Source organism: Trichomycterus rosablanca, chromosome 4 (assembly GCF_030014385.1).
Source record: "Trichomycterus rosablanca isolate fTriRos1 chromosome 4, fTriRos1.hap1, whole genome shotgun sequence".
In the NCBI taxonomy this organism is placed as follows: domain Eukaryota; kingdom Metazoa; phylum Chordata; class Actinopteri; order Siluriformes; family Trichomycteridae; genus Trichomycterus; species Trichomycterus rosablanca.
This window is the reverse complement of record NC_085991.1, coordinates 52,862,885-52,882,377: the sequence shown is the minus strand read 5'-3', so window position 1 is coordinate 52,882,377 and position 19,493 is coordinate 52,862,885. Positions and strand designations below refer to the sequence as shown.

Sequence of the window (19,493 nt, the reverse complement as noted above, 5' to 3'; positions counted from 1 at the left end):
CTTTGCTCATTGGCCCAACAGTGGCAACTGGGTGGTGGTGGGGCTTGAACTGGCAACCTTCTGATTACTAGTCCAGTACCTTAACCACTGAGCCACCACTGCCCAGTGTGTAGTTAATCATCCGACGTTATTTTTAACGTTTAACTTCGACCTCTTGTGTTGCGCCTGCCAGGACGAACAGTGGCTGGATCGTGCAGCCCGGCCAGACGCGCTAAATATGGCAACGGCTCTCACGCCGGGGCTGAAAGAGAGTCGGCGTCATGGTGCAGGAATGCGTTCTTAAATAGCTTCACTGGAAAGCGGGAGCGTGGGGCGGGGCGGGGCGGGCGGGGTGGTGCAGGAATGGCTGGTATGTGTTCTGTTTAAATACGCATTAACACTTTTATGCAGCGGTAAATAATGAAATGAATGGGTTTATTGTAGCACTGGTGGCTCAAGCTGGTAAGGAACTGGTCTGTTCCAGTGTCAGGCTGCACCATTGGGGCCCCTGAGCAAGGCCCTTAAGCATTGTAATGGTCATAAGGAAGGAGGGAGTGTGATTACTAAAGTGTAACAAGTGCAGTTGTAGCTTAGTGATTAAGGTACTGGACTAGTAATCAAAAGGTCGCTGGTTCAAGCCCCACCACTGCCAGGTTGCCCCTATTGGGGCCCCTGAGCAAGGCCCTTGGTCATAAGGAAGGAGGGGCTGCGTTTACTTGTGTGTAACAAGTGCAGTTGTAGCCTAGTGGTTAAGGTACTGGACTAGTAATCAAAAGGTCGCTGGTTCAAGCCCCACCACTGACAGGTTGCCACTACTGGGGCCCCTGAGCAAGGCCCTTAAGCATTGTGATGGTCATAAGGAAGGAGGGGGTGTGATTACTAAAGTGTAACGAGTGCAGTTGTAGCCTAGGGGCCCAACAGCAGCAACCTGGCCATGGTTGGACTTGAACCAGCGACCTTCTGATTACTAGTCATGTACCACGCGACCCAGGCAACACAAACACTTCTTACATCTTGTAAACCACAGTGGGACCAGATTGTACAGAGCAGAGAGAGTCTCCACAAGGGGGCGCTCTTGTACACGTTCGTTTCGTGTTTATTTGCCTGTTTAAATTTTACACTCACGCCATTTAGGAGACGATTTTATCCGAAGCGACTCACGGTACTGGGACAGTATAGAGTCTAAGCGATTGAGGGTTAAGGGCCTTGCTCAAGGGCCCAACAGTGGCAACCTGGCAGTGGTGAGGCTTGAACCAGCGGCCTTTCGATTACTAGTCCAGTTCCTTACCCTCTATTATTATTTTTCTTTATTTTGAACCGACTAACCTTGACATTTAATAAACTGCCCTCCTGTCATGAACAAAAATGTTATCTTCATCGTTCTGTGTTTGATGTTTCAGGAGATGACCCGTTTGACCCATTTGGGGTTGGCGGTGGCCGAGGACAAAGGGGTCCGATGAGTCAGAACAGGGGCGCGTTCTTCCAAGGGTTCGGTGGATTCCCGCCTTTTGGAGGTGAAATGCCCGGCTTTAACCCAGGTTTGTATGCCTGCTCAATCGTTGTATTGTAGCACCTCCTTGTTTCTACACTTACTGTCCACTGTGTAGTTCTACAATTACTGACTGTAGTCCATCTGTTTCTCTGCATGCTTTATTAGCCCCCTTTCACCCTGTTCTTCAATGGTCAGGACCCCCACAGGACCACCACAGAGCAGGTATTATTTAGGTGGTGGATGATTCTCAGCACTGCAGTGACACTGACATGGTGGTGGTGTGTTAGTGTGTGTTGTGCTGGTATGAGTGGATCAGACACAGCAGCGCTGCTGGAGTTTTGAAACATCGTGTCCACTCTATTAGACACTCCTACCTAGTCGGTCCACCTTGTAGATGTAAAGTCAGAGACGATCGCTCATCTATCGCTGCTGTTTGAATCGGTCATCTTCTAGACCTTCATCAGTGGTCACAGGACGCTGCCCACGGGGCGCTGCTGGCTGGTGTTTAAAAACTCCAGCAGCGCTGCTGTGTCTGATCCACTCATACCAGCACAACACACACTAACACACCACCACCATGTCAGTGTCACTGCAGTGCTGAGAATGATCAACCACCTAAATAATACCTGCTCTGTGGTGGTCCTGTGGGGGTCCTGACCATTGAAGAACAGGGTGAAAGGGGGCTAACAAAGCATGCAGAGAAACAGATGGACTACAGTCAGTAATTGTAGAACTACAAAGTGCTTCTATATGGTAAGTGGAGCTGATAAAATGGACAGTGAGTGTAGAAACAAGGAGGTGGTTTTAATGTTATGGCTCCACCTTCAGGAGTAGGATTCCTAGGCGTTTCCAGGCCAGTCAGGAGATATAACCCCCTCAGCGGGTCCTGGGTCCACTTTGATGCCTGGTATACCTCTGATGGAGCAGTTCTACTTCGAGCTCCTCCCGTAACGCTGAACTCCTCACCTGATCACGGAGAGTATGCCAGAGTATTGGCCAACAGGTCGACTAAATTCTCATCAAGCGTAGACGTAGCCAATCGTGTCTGTGCAGTCGTCCAGCTGGCTGATAGCGGTGCTGAGATTCGAACCTGGATTGTTTGAATAATAGACCCTGCACCACCCAGTACCTGTGGCGTACTTGTTATTATAACTCAGGTCTTCAGAGGAAGCAGACACTAGGGACTCCTCACTGATTGGTCTGGAGGAAGATCTAAGCCGGGTGTGTGGAACACAAACCTTCATCGTTAGAGTTCGGTAAGTTCTTGGACGCGTTAGATGACTGCAGATAAAAAACTGACCTTGATATTTCCGTGCAGGGTGCCCATCCTTCGGGCCCGGGCCCCCGCCGATGGGCGGAGGCAACTTCACATCGTTCTCCTCTTCCTCGTTCGGTGGCGACGGTGGCATGGGAAACTTCAACTCCGTCTCCACGTCCACCAATATCGTCAACGGCAAAAAGATCACCACCAAAAGGTAGCGTACACTTCACACCTCCCACATCCCACATCCTACTTCTAGTACTCTACTATAGGTCATAAGTATTTGGACACCTGATTGTGAGCCTGTTTGCAGGTAAAACTGTGTCCGTCATGAACTTTAGTCCACGCTTAAGTTTGGGTTATGAGCCAGACCTCCCTTCCAAAAGGGGTTAAGTGTGGTTGAGGTCAGGGCTTTTTGTGAGACGTGGGTGCCCACGACGGCCCTTATTTTGTTCCCCATGTTCACTTCAGTATAGGGCTGGGCGATATGGATCAAAAATAATATCTCTATATTTTTAGCTGAACGGCGATATACGATATATACAGTATCTCGATATTTTTTCATCCCATAAGGTAATAACAAAAAGACACTTCTGAGACAAAGCTACATGTTCTAACTTTTTTACAGGCACTTTTATTAACATTTATGCTGGGGAAGCTTCACACAAGAACTATTTTTCCTAAAAAAAGAGCTGTTCTAGGAAAAAAATTGCTGTTTTCTAACGTATCACGTGTCGTGTAATGTGAATTACAAATATATTGTCTGGCCCTTTAAGAATGTTAAGCGCACTATAGGGCACAGGGAGCGAGTGTGTAGGGAAGATTGAATTGATCGTTTCCGGCTGTGCTTATGTTCTTCTGTTGTTTTGCACTGAGCTTGTTTGACATTAAAAGTAGCGTTCTCGTTAAACCCCCCCTCACATGTTTGGACTTTATACATTATTTTACATCATCGTTGCCACAACATTAACATTTACATTAATATTTTCTTTTACCGTATAGAACTTAATTCTGGAATACAGGCAGAATTAATCGTACGCGTCACCGTGTAACTATTACAACATTTAATGCATTTTAATCAGCGTTCTGCTTCGTGCACTTTATTATTATTTAACAGCTTTATTTGTTGTTTAATTGCTGTTTGCTCCTTGTTTACTGCAGAGTTAGTTCATGCAATTTTGTTAATCTTTGGATGTTTATTGGCCGAGAACAAGAAATACTGTAATACAAGATAAATAAATAAATGAGTCTCAGACGTCGGGCGATCATCCAGTATAAACTAACACGACCACGTACAACATCCAGTACAGAAATCACTCCCCATAATGTTTGTTTTATGCAGATAGAGCAAATATATGTACGTCAGATATACAAACACAAAAGTCAGAACAACAGGAGTCGCACCGTTACGTTATTATTACTGTTTATAACACTTGTGCATGGTTTACACTGTTTATATATAAAGTAAATACGTGCATGTCAGCGCTTGTATGTTTATTTCCGTTTTCCCGTTTTTCAATATTGGGTTTTGAAATGAAGACGACCCGTTTTCTTGTTTTTCAAACGCAACATACTCTATATCGATATAAACCATATTGTCTTATCTTATATCTCGTATGAAAATATATCGATATTTCTTTAAATTTCGATATATCGCCCAGCCCTGCTTCAGTACATAAAATTGTATTAATAAATTACAGCTTGACTAGAGCTGTAATATATATATATATATGAAACGTATGAGTGTGCCCGTGGTGAAGCTGTTCTATTTTCTGTGTGGGTTTAGCACCGTGGGGAACGGTCAGGAGCAGGTGGAGGTGTTTGAGGACGGCGTGCTGAAGTCCGTTACGGTGAACGGTAAGGAGCAGAAAATCAACAACTAATGACCGACAGCTAAAAGTCGTGGAGATGGAAACGTTGACCTCCAGTACAACCAGAATCATTCCAGCCTATGATGGGTCACGTCAAACACCCGAGTAGCCGGGGTGCACTGTAGCTGGCATTAGGCACAAGATTTCTTTATTATTGTTATTATTATTATTATGGGACCAACAGGTGTTAGTTTATGGGCAACTACATTCCTTCTACTCTTTATCTCACTCTTTAACTCAGTGCCAGGGCCCTTCATCTCCGACATGGGGCATGTTTTCCACTAGACTCAAGTGACACCAGGAACTCACAGCCTTTTTACTTCCACGTCCACAAATTTATCGACTTCTGATCAACATTAAAACAGACAGAGCAGATTTGGTTGGGAATTAAACACTGCAAGACTGCAAAGGGGTCCAAAAATGTAGAAATAATACAGAAGCCACTAGTGGTGGCCAACCAGTTTACTTCACTACTTTACTTCGCTGAACTTTGACCCAGTTTGCTGTTCGCTGACCTTTTCAAAGCTCCTCCAATGTAGCGTTTTGTTTTTATAAAAAGCACGATAAAAAGCACGATAAATCACGGCACAGCGGCCAAGATCCAAAACACAGCAAAAAGAAAATCATAACCGCTGCTTACCTGAGCTTCTGTTCTTCCAGATGCTATTACATTTATAAGCGTGTGTCCCATTAGGAATAGAATTCGTTATTTTGTAAATGTGCTTATAATTAAAAACCTCCAAACTTTTCCCGGTCGTGAAGTAAAACAGGAAGTCGTTAGAAAGCCGATCGAGCGTTTCATTACCACGTCATCTGTGTGACGCAAACTGAATAAATGTGAAAAACAGCATTTCTTACTAACAATTACAATCAGAAGCTCTGATTGGTTCAGAAAGCGGTTCTTAAAATCATTAGTGCCGATTCTGTAGGAGCGTTCCATTCACCCCAGTTGTTCCTGTGAAGTGCACTACGTAGGGTATTCCACCATTTTAAGTGAGATTCCAATCCAAAGTAGGGAGTAGGGAGCGACACTTCATCACTACGCCGGAAGCTGGCTGGAACATTTACTCATTGCGTGCGTTCCGGGTTAAAAAGGCCGGAGCGTTATTATTATTAGAGAGCTAAATATTTATAATAATAATAATTAAATATATATACATAGAATTGTCACACGTAACTAATGTTAACACATGCTGATGCTAGCGACTCTTGTTGTTCATGAGTCATTTTCTCGCGAGTCATCAGTCGAGTCAGAGTCATTTGAAACGAGTGCCCATCTCTGGTCCACTGTCACTATATATAAGTATTAATACTAATAATAATATTGAAGTCCAGATGTTTGGGTCAGTGTGATCAGGACGTCTCACCGGTGGATTGGCCGACCAGTTCCTGATAAGCATTCCAGAGTTCCTGAAAGAGCACCAGTACCAGTTTCCAGCTGGTATGAAAAGGGTACCAGAGCGCCACTGATTAACCCCTCCTCAGTCTCCATGTAACCCTTCCTACTGAATTCCAACTGGTTTCACTGGTGATCGTTTACATTCCATTAATCCAGCTTCAATTCATATCCACAACCGCTTCCTGTTTAGCCGTTTATCTTCTCTCACTCCTGCATGATTTGCCGCCAGCTCGAACCTGAGACTGTTCATGACTACTTGATTAAACATGCATATTCATCTTATTTATGTGTGTTATAAACACTGTGGAATAAAGTTTCATGATGAATAAAATCACGTGATGCTGCACTCACCGTTTCTCCGTGTGCTGATTTTCTTTCTAATGAAGCCTCACAGATATTAAAACCCACTCGATCTGCGCTTGTGTTCACGCCGCTTCATTAGCTGCACTCGCCACGTTTAATCCACTAATCACACTTGCTGGACACAAAAGTATGTAGACGCCTCTTGTTTTGTTTGCTGTTTTAAAATCACTGCATCAAAATGCTCGTTTCATGTTTCTGGCATGAGATTTAGACCACGATTGGTGGGTTTTGGGTTGAGTTCAAGGTTGGAGGTTCTTTCACATCGAACTCGTAGATCATTGTCTTTGTCTCACAGATTTTAGACTTAGACAAACTTTATTGTCATTTATTATACACAAGTGTACGCAGAAGGAAATTTTGTTGCAACTAGCTGGCATGGAATTTAAAAAGTAGGTGAAGAACGCATTGATACACGGTAGCACAGAATTTAGGATATAAAAATATATGTAATGAAATGTACAGCAGCACAGATTTAAATTAAAAAGTATATGATATATGTGACAGCACATAATTAAAAAAATAAAAGTATATATATCACACTAATATATATATATATACTGTGTATATAAAAAAGTGGCCTGTGGAGTTAAACATTGTTCATATATATTTACAGAGGTAGATAAATGAGTGCACAGAAGGGCATGGTGTCCAGTATTGAACCTAGAAATAGTTCAAGCAGCAGATTTGACCGATTTTTAAAGAAAAGTGCTTAGTTTCACACCAGTCATTAAATTACACTCATAAATTAAATGAAAGAATAAGTAGAAGCTACAGCGAGTGAGGAATTTGATTAGTGAAGGAACTTATGAGCAGTAATAATGAAGAGAAGTTTAGTGCTCCTGTCTCCTTCTTTTACTACATTAAAACACATTAAGCTTTATTTTTAACCAGAAGCGTTTTAGACTCTGGGACTCAGAAGCTCGAGCTGTAACACAAGTTTAAAAGTGAAACGGAGGAAAATCCAGATAAACACAGAAACACGTGGAGCTGTAACACTGGATCTGACGCTTATTCCACACAAACGCAGATTCGTCTCATAATCGTGCTTTGATGAGGTGTTTTTGGGTTTGGGTTGAGTTCAAGGCTCGCGGAGGTTCTTTCACACCGAACTCATAGATCAAAAGAGATTTTTAAGTCGCTCGCCCTGTTAAGCTGAAGGACGGGCACTATGTAGCCAGCCCACTATTCCACAGTCCTTTTTGGCCCTTTACACCATCCATACTGAAGAACGCTATACAAACACTTGCGGTAAACGACATAATGACGTCACAACACCGCAGGTTTGTCCATTGAACGTCCTGTCTTGTATTGTATGCTCGTATGCGAGTGTTTGATTTGTGTTTAACCGGATGAAGAGGTTATACAGGTTATATAGGCTAAGAAATGTGTCTGTACTGAATGCAAATAAGATGCCAATGTGTGTAAGTACACACAGACGCATGTTTGTATAAACATATAAGTTTTAACACGTATGTGTGTGTGTGTGATAACATAATTTATATTTTATGTAATTGATGTGTTACATAAAATGTAATTTTATGTAATTGATCGATGCCCTGTCGACGGTGTGCTACTGACCAGGCTATTAAAACTATTAATTTAAATATATAAATAAATAAATAAATACACAGTAACACACCTCGCGTTTACAATGCGGTTATAACTTGTAGTTTGGCGCCACCTGTCGGTTAGAGACGTTAAACACCCACATTCTATCTGCGGTTTGTTTTGACTTAAGGGTTTTGATTTGCAGTTACAGGAAACGTTTATAAATCAGAAGAAACGTGTAAATACTTTTAATTATTCGGTAAAGTCTGGGATCAAAACAATCCCCGTGTGATATTAGTTTTAATCTACACCGTTCAGCTGGTATAGTTTGAGCTGCTCATGTGGAAAATTCCAGATCTAGAAATCTCTAGCAGAATTGTGCAAGTCTGATTAACAGCGAGTTAAAAGCGATTTTTACTAGTAATTAAATATAAGGTTCACAAACATTTCACTGTTTGGAATGCAAGTAGTTGATGTCCATCCATCCATCATCCATCCATCCATCATCCATCCATCCACTCACTTATCCATCCATCCATTCGTATCATCCATCCATCATCCATCCATCATCCATCCATCCACTCACTTATCCATTCGTCTATCCATCCATCCATCATCCATCCATCCATTCATCCATCCGTCCATCCATCCACTCACTTATCCATCCATCCATCCATCCATCCATCCGTCCATCCATCCATCCATCCACTCACTTATCCATCCATCCATCATCCATCCATCCATCCATCCATCCACTCACTTAGAAAGACCATTCAGAGGGGTCGACGTTAAACTTCACGTTCAAAACATCACGTTCAAAACCATGGACCTGTATTATGGAGTTGTGCTCCAACATCCTGACAGGTAGTTCCTGTGATCTTCTTTTCCCCCAGAAGCCCTGTCACTATATTTTGGTTTCAGCCGTGAGGTCAGCAGGCACTCGGGTCGGATCATAAGGCCTGGCTGGTAGTCGGCATTCTAATTCATCCCAAGATGCAGGATGAAGCTGAGGTTTGGACTCGTTCAAGCTCCACCACTACCAGGTTGCCACTGTTGGGCCCTTGGACTGTATCCAGTCACACTTGACACACTGGACTAATAAAGAAAGTTGCTTGTTCAAACCTCTCCACGCCAAGTTGCAACTGCTTGGCCTTTCTACGAGACTCTAGATCTCAGTTGCTTGGGTTGTGCAAGTTAAAAAATGCCAAAGATGTTAAAGTATTAGGTGACACTGGAACACAGTAATTACAAGGGGTGTCCATATACTTTTGGCCAGCTAAAAGTAGCATAAAACAGGACCAAAATCTGTAATGAGCAGCCTAGCGTGATGGCAACTTTGAAGATACAAACAACCTTGAAAGGACCGAGACCCCTGGGCTGCCTTGGGAAGTCAGTTGAAGCAACCGTCCATGGTGACTGGACTAAATGGTGTGTGTTTTACCTCCAGACTTTTTTTACACTGGTAAACTGCAGACTTTCTAGTCACTGGTGCATTGACTGTTGGGCGTGGCGACATCACTGATGTATTTTTAGCTTTTATTTCCTTGTAGTTGGTTCTGAGGAAAAATGTTGGAAGCTCTGGTATTCCAGAAGTGAACGGGCAAGTAATGTAGGGTGGGGTGAAGAGGGGCAGATCTTCTCTATACCTTGTTCAGTCGTTATGGCTAGTAGTAGAGCTTTGGATAGTCGGTCCATGATGTCAATTAGTGTTTTGGGAGACACCCGGAACGTTCAGTGTGGTCATGGTCAACTTGATTGACATGAAATGCCGCCACTGTTTCTTTATTTTGCGGTTTGTTACCAGAGCTATGCGTCAGCCCGCCTAAAGCATCGCTAATCTATAAAGTTTTCATATATCAGTAGCCAGTTTACGCCAATTTTGCATTTTTCCTTCTGTAACCTGCACTGATTGTGAAGATGAGGGCGTGACCATTGTCAATTTTGGAACTCGCTGGTTGAGGAAAAACATCCAAACGTAAGAAATTGTGCCGCATATTTGACAGCATTTTTTGGATCGACCTACTTGTGTGAATCAGCCTTTTTCAACATTAAAATAATGAAGTCCAAATATCGCTCCACCCCTACTAATGAACACTTGGAAGCTGCTTGAGAATCAGTATCAGCGACTCCTGTCCAGACTACATAAACCTGACCGACACCATTCAGTACAGATCATTAGAATAAATAAGGTCAGTGTGATTTTTAAGTCGCTCGCCCTGTTAAGCTGAAGGACGGGCACTATGTAGCCAGCCCACTATTCCACAGTCCTTTCTGGCCCTTTACACCATCCATACTGAAGAACGCTATACAAACACTTGCGGTAAACGACATAATGACGTCACAACACAGCAGGTTTGTCCATTGAACGTCCTGTCTTGTATTGTATGCTCGTATGCGAGTGTTTGATTTGTGTTTAACCGGATGAAGAGGTTATACAGGTTATATAGGCTAAGAAATGTGTCTGTACTGAATGCAAATAAGATGCCAATGTGTGTAAGTACACACAGACGCATGTTTGTATAAACATATAAGTTTTAACACGTATGTGTGTGTGTGTGATAACATAATTTATATTTTATGTAATTGATGTGTTACATAAAATGTAATTTTATGTAATTGATCGATGCCCTGTCGACGGTGTGCTACTGACCAGGCTATTAAAACTATTAATTTAAATATATAAATAAATAAATAAATAAATACACAGTAACACACCTCGCGTTTACAATGCGGTTATAACTTGTAGTTTGGCGCCACCTGTCGGTTAGAGACGTTAAACACCCACATTCTGTCTGCGGTTTGTTTTGACTTAAGGGTTTTGATTTGCAGTTACAGGAAACGTTTATAAATCAGAAGAAACGTGTAAATACTTTTAATTATTCGGTAAAGTCTGGGATCAAAACAATCCCCGTGTGATATTAGTTTTAATCTACACCGTTCAGCTGGTATAGTTTGAGCTGCTCATGTGGAAAATTCCAGATCTAGAAATCTCTAGCAGAATTGTGCAAGTCTGATTAACAGCGATGGAAAATATTACTGGAGTTAAAAGCGATTTTTACTAGTAATTAAATATAAGGTTCACAAACATTTCACTGTTTGGAATGCAAGTAGTTGATGTCCATCCATCCATCATCCATCCATCCATCCATCCACTCACTTATCCATCCATCCATTCATCTATCCATCCATCCATCATCCATCCATCCGTCCATCCATCCATCCATCCACTCACTTATCCATCCATCCATCATCCGTCTGTCCATCCATCCATCCACTCACTTATCCATCCATCCATCATCCATCCGTCCATCCATCCATCCATCCACTCACTTATCCATCCATCCATTCGTCTATCCATCCATCCATCATCCATCCATCCATTCATCCATCCGTCCATCCATCCATCCACTCACTTATCCATCCATCCATCATCCGTCCGTCCATCCATCCATCCACTCACTTATCCATCCATCCATCATCCGTCCGTCCATCCATCCATCCACTCACTTATCCATCCATCCATCATCCATCTGTCCATCCATCCATCCATCCACCCATCCATCCATCCATCCACTCACTTATCCATCCATCCATCATCCGTCCGTCCATCCATCCATCCACTCACTTATCCATCCATCCATCCATCCACTCACTTATCCATCCATCCACTCACTTATCCATCCATCCATCATCCGTCCGTCCATCCATCCATCCACTCACTTATCCATCCATCCATCCATCCACTCACTTATCCATCCATCCACTCACTTATCCATCCATCCATCATCCATCCGTCCATCCATCCATCCATCCATCCATCCACTCACTTATCCATCCATCCATCCATCCATTCACTTATCCATCCATCCACTCACTTATCCATCCATCCATCCGTCCATCCATCCATCCATCCACTCACTTATCCATCCATCCACTCACTTATCCATCCATCCATCATCCATCCGTCCATCCATCCATCCATCCACTCACTTATCCATCCATCCACTCACTTATCCATCCATCCACTCACTTATCCATCCATCCACTCACTTATCCATCCATCCACTCACTTATCCATCCATCCACTCACTTATCCATCCATCCATCATCCATCCATCCATCCACTCACTTATCCATCCATCCATTATTCATTTATTCCATCCATTAATCATTCATTCATTCATTCATCTTTACATTCATCCATCATCCATCCATATATACATCCATCCAATCATATATTCATCCATCCATCCATATATACATCCATCCATCCATATATACATCCATCCAATCATATATTCATCCATCCATCCATATATACATCCATCCATCCATATATACATCCATCCAATCATATATTCATCCATCCATCCATCCATCCATATATACATCCATCCAATCATATATTCATCCATCCATTCATATATACATCCATCCATCCATATATACATCCATCCAATCATATATTCATCCATCCATCCATATATACATCCATCCAATCATATATTCATCCATCCATCCATATATACATCCATCCAATCATATATTCATCCATCCATCCATATATACATCCATCCAATCATATATTCATCCATCCATCCATATATACATCCATCCAATCATATATTCATCCATCCATCCATATATACATCCATCCATCCATATATACATCCATCCAATCATATATTCATCCATCCATCCATCCATCCATATATACATCCATCCAATCATATATTCATCCATCCATTCATATATACATCCATCCATCCATATATACATCCATCCAATCATATATTCATCCATCCATCCATATATACATCCATCCAATCATATATTCATCCATCCATCCATATATACATCCATCCAATCATATATTCATCCATCCATCCATCTATATACTGTATACATCCATCCATCCATATATACATTCATTCATTCATCCATATATATACATTAATTCATTCATTCATCCATATATACATTCATCCATATATCCATCCATCCATTAATATATACATTCATTCATTCATCCATCCATATATCCATCCATCCATCTATATATACATTCATTCATTCATATATACATCCATCCATCCATATATACATCCATACATCCATATATACATTCATTCATTCATTTATCCATATATCCATCCATTCATATATACATTCATTCATTCATTCATCCATATATCCATCCATATATACAGTGTATCACAAAAGTGAGTACACCCCTCACATTTCTGCAAATATTTCATTATATCTTTTCATGGGACAACACTATAGAAATAAAACTTGGATATAACTTAGAGTAGTCAGTGTACAGCTTGTATAGCAGTGTAGATTTACTGTCTTCTGAAAATAAATCAACACACAGCCATTAATGTCTAAATGGCTGGCAACATAAGTGAGTACACCCCACAGTGAACATGTCCAAATTGTGCCCAAAGTGTCAATATTTTGTGTGACCACCATTATTATCCAGCACTGCCTTAACCCTCCTGGGCATGGAATTCACCAGAGCTGCACAGGTTGCTACTGGAATCCTCTTCCACTCCTCCATGATGACATCACGGAGCTGGTGGATGTTAGACACCTTGAACTCCTCCACCTTCCACTTGAGGATGCCCCACAGGTGCTCAATTGGGTTTAGTCCATCACCTTTACCTTCAGCTTCCTCAGCAAGGCAGTTGTCATCTTGGAGGTTGTGTTTGGGGTCGTTATCCTGTTGGAAAACTGCCATGAGGCCCAGTTTTCGAAGGGAGGGGATCATGCTCTGTTTCAGAATGTCACAGTACATGTTGGAATTCATGTTTCCCTCAATGAACTGCAGCTCCCCAGTGCCAGCAACACTCATGCAGCCCAAGACCATGATGCTACCACCACCATGCTTGACTGTAGGCAAGATACAGTTGTCTTGGTACTTCTCACCAGGGCGCCGCCACACATGCTGGACACCATCTGAGCCAAACAAGTTTATCTTGGTCTCGTCAGACCACAGGGCATTCCAGTAATCCATGTTCTTGGACTGCTTGTTTTCAGCAAACTGTTTGCTGGCTTTCTTGTGCGTCAGCTTCCTTCTGGGATGACGACCATGCAGACCGAGTTGATGCAGTGTGCGGCCTATGGTCTGAGCACTGACAGGCTGACCTCCCACGTCTTCAACCTCTGCAGCAATGCTGGCAGCACTCATGTGCCTATTTTTTAAAGCCAACCTCTGGATATGACGCCGAACACGTGGACTCAACTTCTTTGGTCGACCCTGGCGAAGCCTGTTCCGAGTGGAACCTGTCCTGGAAAACCGCTGTATGACCTTGGCCACCATGCTGTAGCTAAGTTTCAGGGTGTTAGCAATCTTCTTATAGCCCAGGCCATCTTTGTGGAGAGCAACAATTCTATTTCTCACATCCTCAGAGAGTTCTTTGCCATGAGGTGCCATGTTGAATATCCAGTGGCCAGTATGAGAGAATTGTACCCAAAACACCAAATTGAACAGCCCTGCTCCCCATTTACACCTGGGACCTTGACACATGACACCAGGGAGGGACAACGACACATTTGGGCACAATTTGGACATGTTCACTGTGGGGTGTACTCACTTATGTTGCCAGCTATTTAGACATTAATGGCTGTGTGCTGAGTTATTTTCAGAAGACAGTAAATCTGCACTGCTATACAAGCTGTACACTGACTACTCTAAGTTATATCCAAGTTTGATGTCTATAGTGTTGTCCCATGAAAAGATATAATGAAATATTTGCAGAAATGTGAGGGGTGTACTCACTTTTGTGATACACTGTACATTCATCCATATATATACATTCATCTATCCATCCATTTATACATTCATTCATTCATCCATATATACATTCATCCATATATATACATTCATCCATCCATCCATTTATACATTCATTCATCCATCCATATATACATTCATCCATATATATACATTCATCTATCCATCCATTTATACATTCATTCATTCATCCATATATACATTCATCCATATATATACATTCATCCATCCATCCATTTATACATTCATTCATTCATCCATATATACATTCATCCATATATATACATTCATCCATCCATCCATTTATACATTCATTCATCCATCCATATATACATTCATCCATATATATACATTCATCTATCCATCCATTTATACATTCATTCATTCATCCATATATCCATCTATATATACATTCATCCATCCATCCATTAATCATTCATTTTATTTCATCCATCCATTAATCACTCATTTATTCATCCATCCATCCACACACCAGTACAGAAGCATAAACAAAGATCTCTGTCATCACCCAGTAGGAAGTAAAGGAGCCTTTGCAGCATTGTGGCTCAACTTTTGCCCCTCTGTCTTGGAGAATCATTTTAAAGCTACGTCGGTCTCTGTGATGGAGCATTTATACACACAGGAATGTCGCTTTGTATCATTCATCATCGTCGCCTTTTTGAGAGCTTTAGTGCCTTCACCATGATTTTAACTCAATCATGCTCACGTCTTGTCTAGTAAAACCGAGAGCGGTTAGCATGAGAACATTCTTCTATACTCTTCGATGATAAACCCTGTTTCAGACGTTGTCTCCTCCCCCTACGAACACACAGCCAGTCATGTGTCTGTGTAGGCACCAGGAGAGCTTATAGCTGCCGGATGCCCTTCCGTACGTGACCCTACTTATGTTATCCGGGCCTGGGACAGGCACCGAGAGCGCACCGACAGGCGCACCTCCGAATAACCACTCAGAATCAAACCCTGAATACCAGGTCTTACTGCCGCGCCAGCTGATGCCCCACAGCGTTCCTGAAATACCAGCTCTATTTAAAGTCCCGCCCTCACACAGCGCCGCTTCATAAGCGCTGGAACCGAAAGTTCACGTCCCCAGGTCTCGCCGCCGCCCTCTTCATTAAACGCCGCGCCTGGTGCATTATGGATGAAGGGCTGGGTGTTTAAAGTGCACGCCGCGTCACCCCCTTCTTTTACCCGAGCTTTAGAGGAAACACGGCGACCCCCCGTCGTGCTCCGGCTCGCTCTGAATGTTTAGTAAAGGTCAGACCTCCCAGCGCACCACCCACACCCTCGAATACAGCCTTCAGGAAGCAGCAGCACGATCCAGGCTGGACTTCCTGCAGGGTGCAACGCTGATGTTCCGATTCATCCCAAAGCTGGTAATTGGGGTTGAGGTCAGGGATCTGTGTGGGACGCTGGAGTTCCTCAACACTGAGCTTGTCAAGCCATGTTTTCATGGGCCTTCCCCAAACTGTTACCTCAAACTTAACAGCATATATACACTATATGGTCAGAAGTTTGTGGACAAACCTTCTAATTATTGAGTTCAGGTGGTTCAGTCAAACTCCTTTAGATATAAGATGTATTTTATGCTTTCAGCTTTGTGGCAACGGTTTAGGGAAGGACCTTCCCGTATGACTGCGCCCCATGTACAAAGCAAGGTTTGTGTGGGCACAAATTCCTTCAGACACACTTCAAAATATTGAGCAAAGCCTCTACAGAACAGAGCAGGGTGAGACAGCACAAGACTCCCTGGATCTGGCAGCTGGGTGAAAACAGCTGAACCTGATGATTAGACAGGGTGTCCGTATACTTTTGATACACTAGCTTGTTTTGCTCTCATCTTGGATGGGAGCTGCAGGTACCTCCACGCCCCTCTGTAATAAAAGATCAAAGTGATTAAAGCGAGAGGGAGAAATATCCGGAGACGAGGAACCTGAGATTCCATCAGCTCCGATATTACACACACACACACACACACACACACACACACACACACACATCTATACACACACACACACACACACACACACACCAAAGATACCTAACATTCACCTGTATCCTCATACACACACCTACACACATCTACACACACATACAAACCAAAGATTCGTCTGCATCCTCATTTACACACACACAAACACACACACACATCTATACACACACATCTATACACACAGACCTACACACACACACACATTTACACACACTCACACATCTATAAACACAGACCTAAACACACATTTACACACACACATCTAGACATTCACCTGCATCCTCATACACACACACACACTCACACACACATACACACACATCTACACACACTAACCAAAGATACCTGACATTCACCTGCATCCTCATACACACACACGCACACACACACACACACACACACAAACTAACCAAAGATACCTGACATTCACCTGCATCCTCATACACACACATGCACACATCTACACACACACACACACACACACACACACACACACACACACTAACCAAAGATACCTGACATTCACCTGCATCCTCATACACACACATGCACACATCTACACACACACACACACACACACACACTAACCAAAGATACCTGACATTCACCTGCATCCTCATACACACACATGCACACATCTACACACACACACATTTATACACAGACCTACACACACAACAACCAAAGATACCTGACATTCACCTGCATCCTCATATACACACACACCTACACACACACACACACACACACACACACAAACACACACACACTCAGTATGGTCCTGGTAGGTCATCACAGCTATCTGGAGCCATGCTGACTGCAGTGCACCCCACAGCTGCTGGAGGAGGCGTGGGTGAGGATCCACAGAGCCAACACCACCATCAAGGTGCTCCAAGTCTGGGGAATTAGGGGGTCAGGGTGGTACTTGGAAGTCTTGGTCATGCTCTTCCAACCAATGTGATGTGTCGCATCGTCTCACTGGAGGATCCCATCCAGTCCAGGGAAGATAATCAGCGTGTATGGATTCATACCCAAATCGGTTGAGGAGATCATATATAATACATAAATAATGGAGAGCAGTGGAGTGTATTGCACTTAGCTAAACCTGCAAAGTTGGAAGTATGTTTGGAGGTCATCTTAGTGGATTATTTCCGGGATCCATTATTATTCACGAGACTCCGCCCCCAGAGGTGAGCGGGACGGCCTCGGCCCTCCTCGAGTGGGACGGCAGCGATGAAAGAGAGATAAGCTCTGACTGGACACGACTGGATTGGGTGAAAAAAGAGTTATGCAACGCTGGTGTGGATTTATTACAGGTTATATCACTGATACTCATCTGTCTCGTCTCATCCTTACAGATTTCATCACTCCGAGCATCCTCGCCGGTCCTGCCTCTCACATCCGTTACCTTAGTAACACAGCGGAAGAGGATGCTGCAGAGAGAGGCGTCAGACTCACCAGAGGTTTGTATTGATGATGAGGAATTGATGATGAGAAGCGTCCGCGACTTTTTTGTTTGGTCTGAATTTGGTTCCACAGACGAAACCCAAAAGTCGACGGTGTGGAACATTTTAACCCCTTGCTGCACCAGCCAATCAGAACAGCCCTTGTGCCTGGATTATTGATCGGAAGTCGAGGCTTCCCTCTTATTCAGCTGTTGCTCCTGCTGCCTTGAGTATAGTTTAGAGTGTCTTTAAAACAGAGTGACCTCTGTGTGATCTCTTCAGCTAGAACAGCAGCCGCTCAACTGAGAAGCTTCTCACAGGCTTTGAAAGACATGAATTCAGTCATTAGAAGGGGCGTCCCAATACTTTTGGCCATATATTATCATAGTTAATAGTTGTGTTTTTTGTTTATGGTTTATGGTTGAACCTCTTTTGTCTGTGTGCAGGTTTTTTCGAGGACAGACACCAAAAGTTCTGCTTGCCGGATCCAGACAGCACGAGGAAGCTGATCCCTCGTCTGGTGCCTCACATGGGCTCCTGGTTTTAATCTCTCACTCCTGCACTTCAGCTCCTTCAATGATGTTTCCACAAGAAAGTGTGGACAAAAGTATTGGGACACCCCTTCTAAACACAACAATCGCAAACAGTTTAGATCCAGCACGACCTCGGCCTCACCGAACAGCTTTGGAATGAACTGGAACGACGACGGGGGCTCTCTCGCTCAACAGATGCCGTACGACTGGACGGGCACAAATTCCCATACACAGATGTAGCTTCTTAGAAGAGCGGCTGCTCATGATCAGGTGTCCACAAACTTTTGGACATGCAGTGTATATTTATTCCTCTGATTCGTTTTGTTACTGTGGGGATTTTTATAAGCACTTTATGATCGGGGGAGTTTGACATATCCGTTTCCCACCCATAGCAGGACGTGATTGGTGAAACAGTCAATAAAACTAAAATCAAATATAATCTGGTGTTTTTTTTTGCTTTTTTGTACTTCATGACCAAAAGTATGTAGACGTCCTGACCTCAGGTGTTTTGGTCTGACACATTGCTTACAGGTTGGCATTCTGTCTATCCGCCTGCCTGCCTGCCTGCCTGTCTGTCTGTCTGTCTGTCTGTCTGTCTGTCTGTCTGTCTGTCTGTCTGTCTATCTATCTATCTATCTATCTATCTATCTATCTATCTATCTATCTATCTATCTATCTATCTATCTATCTAGCTAACAATCTTTCTGTCTCTGTCTATCTGTCTGTCTATCTGTCTCTCTGTAAATCTATCTGTCTGTCTATCTATCTATCTATCTATCTATCTATCTATCT

General features: G+C 43.0%; 1 protein-coding gene across 2 annotated transcripts in view; it reads left to right on the top strand.

Annotated features, from left to right (window-relative positions):
* The window catches only part of dnajb6b (DnaJ heat shock protein family (Hsp40) member B6b), a 32,187-nt gene extending 13,082 nt beyond the window's left edge, over window positions 1-19,105 (top strand). The window contains exons 6-10 of one of the 2 annotated variants that reach the window (XM_062993428.1): window positions 1,380-1,517; window positions 2,790-2,946; window positions 4,519-4,589; window positions 18,082-18,186; window positions 18,615-19,105. In XM_062993428.1, coding sequence (XP_062849498.1) covers window positions 1,380-1,517; window positions 2,790-2,946; window positions 4,519-4,589; window positions 18,082-18,186; window positions 18,615-18,715 — 572 coding nt within the window. In that variant the 3' untranslated portion in view covers window positions 18,716-19,105. Of the gene's footprint in view, window positions 1-1,379; window positions 1,518-2,789; window positions 2,947-4,518; window positions 6,349-18,081; window positions 18,187-18,614 lie in introns of those variants that run through there. The other variant, XM_062993429.1, reaches the window with a different exon arrangement.
* The last annotated feature ends 388 nt before the right edge of the window (window positions 19,106-19,493 follow it).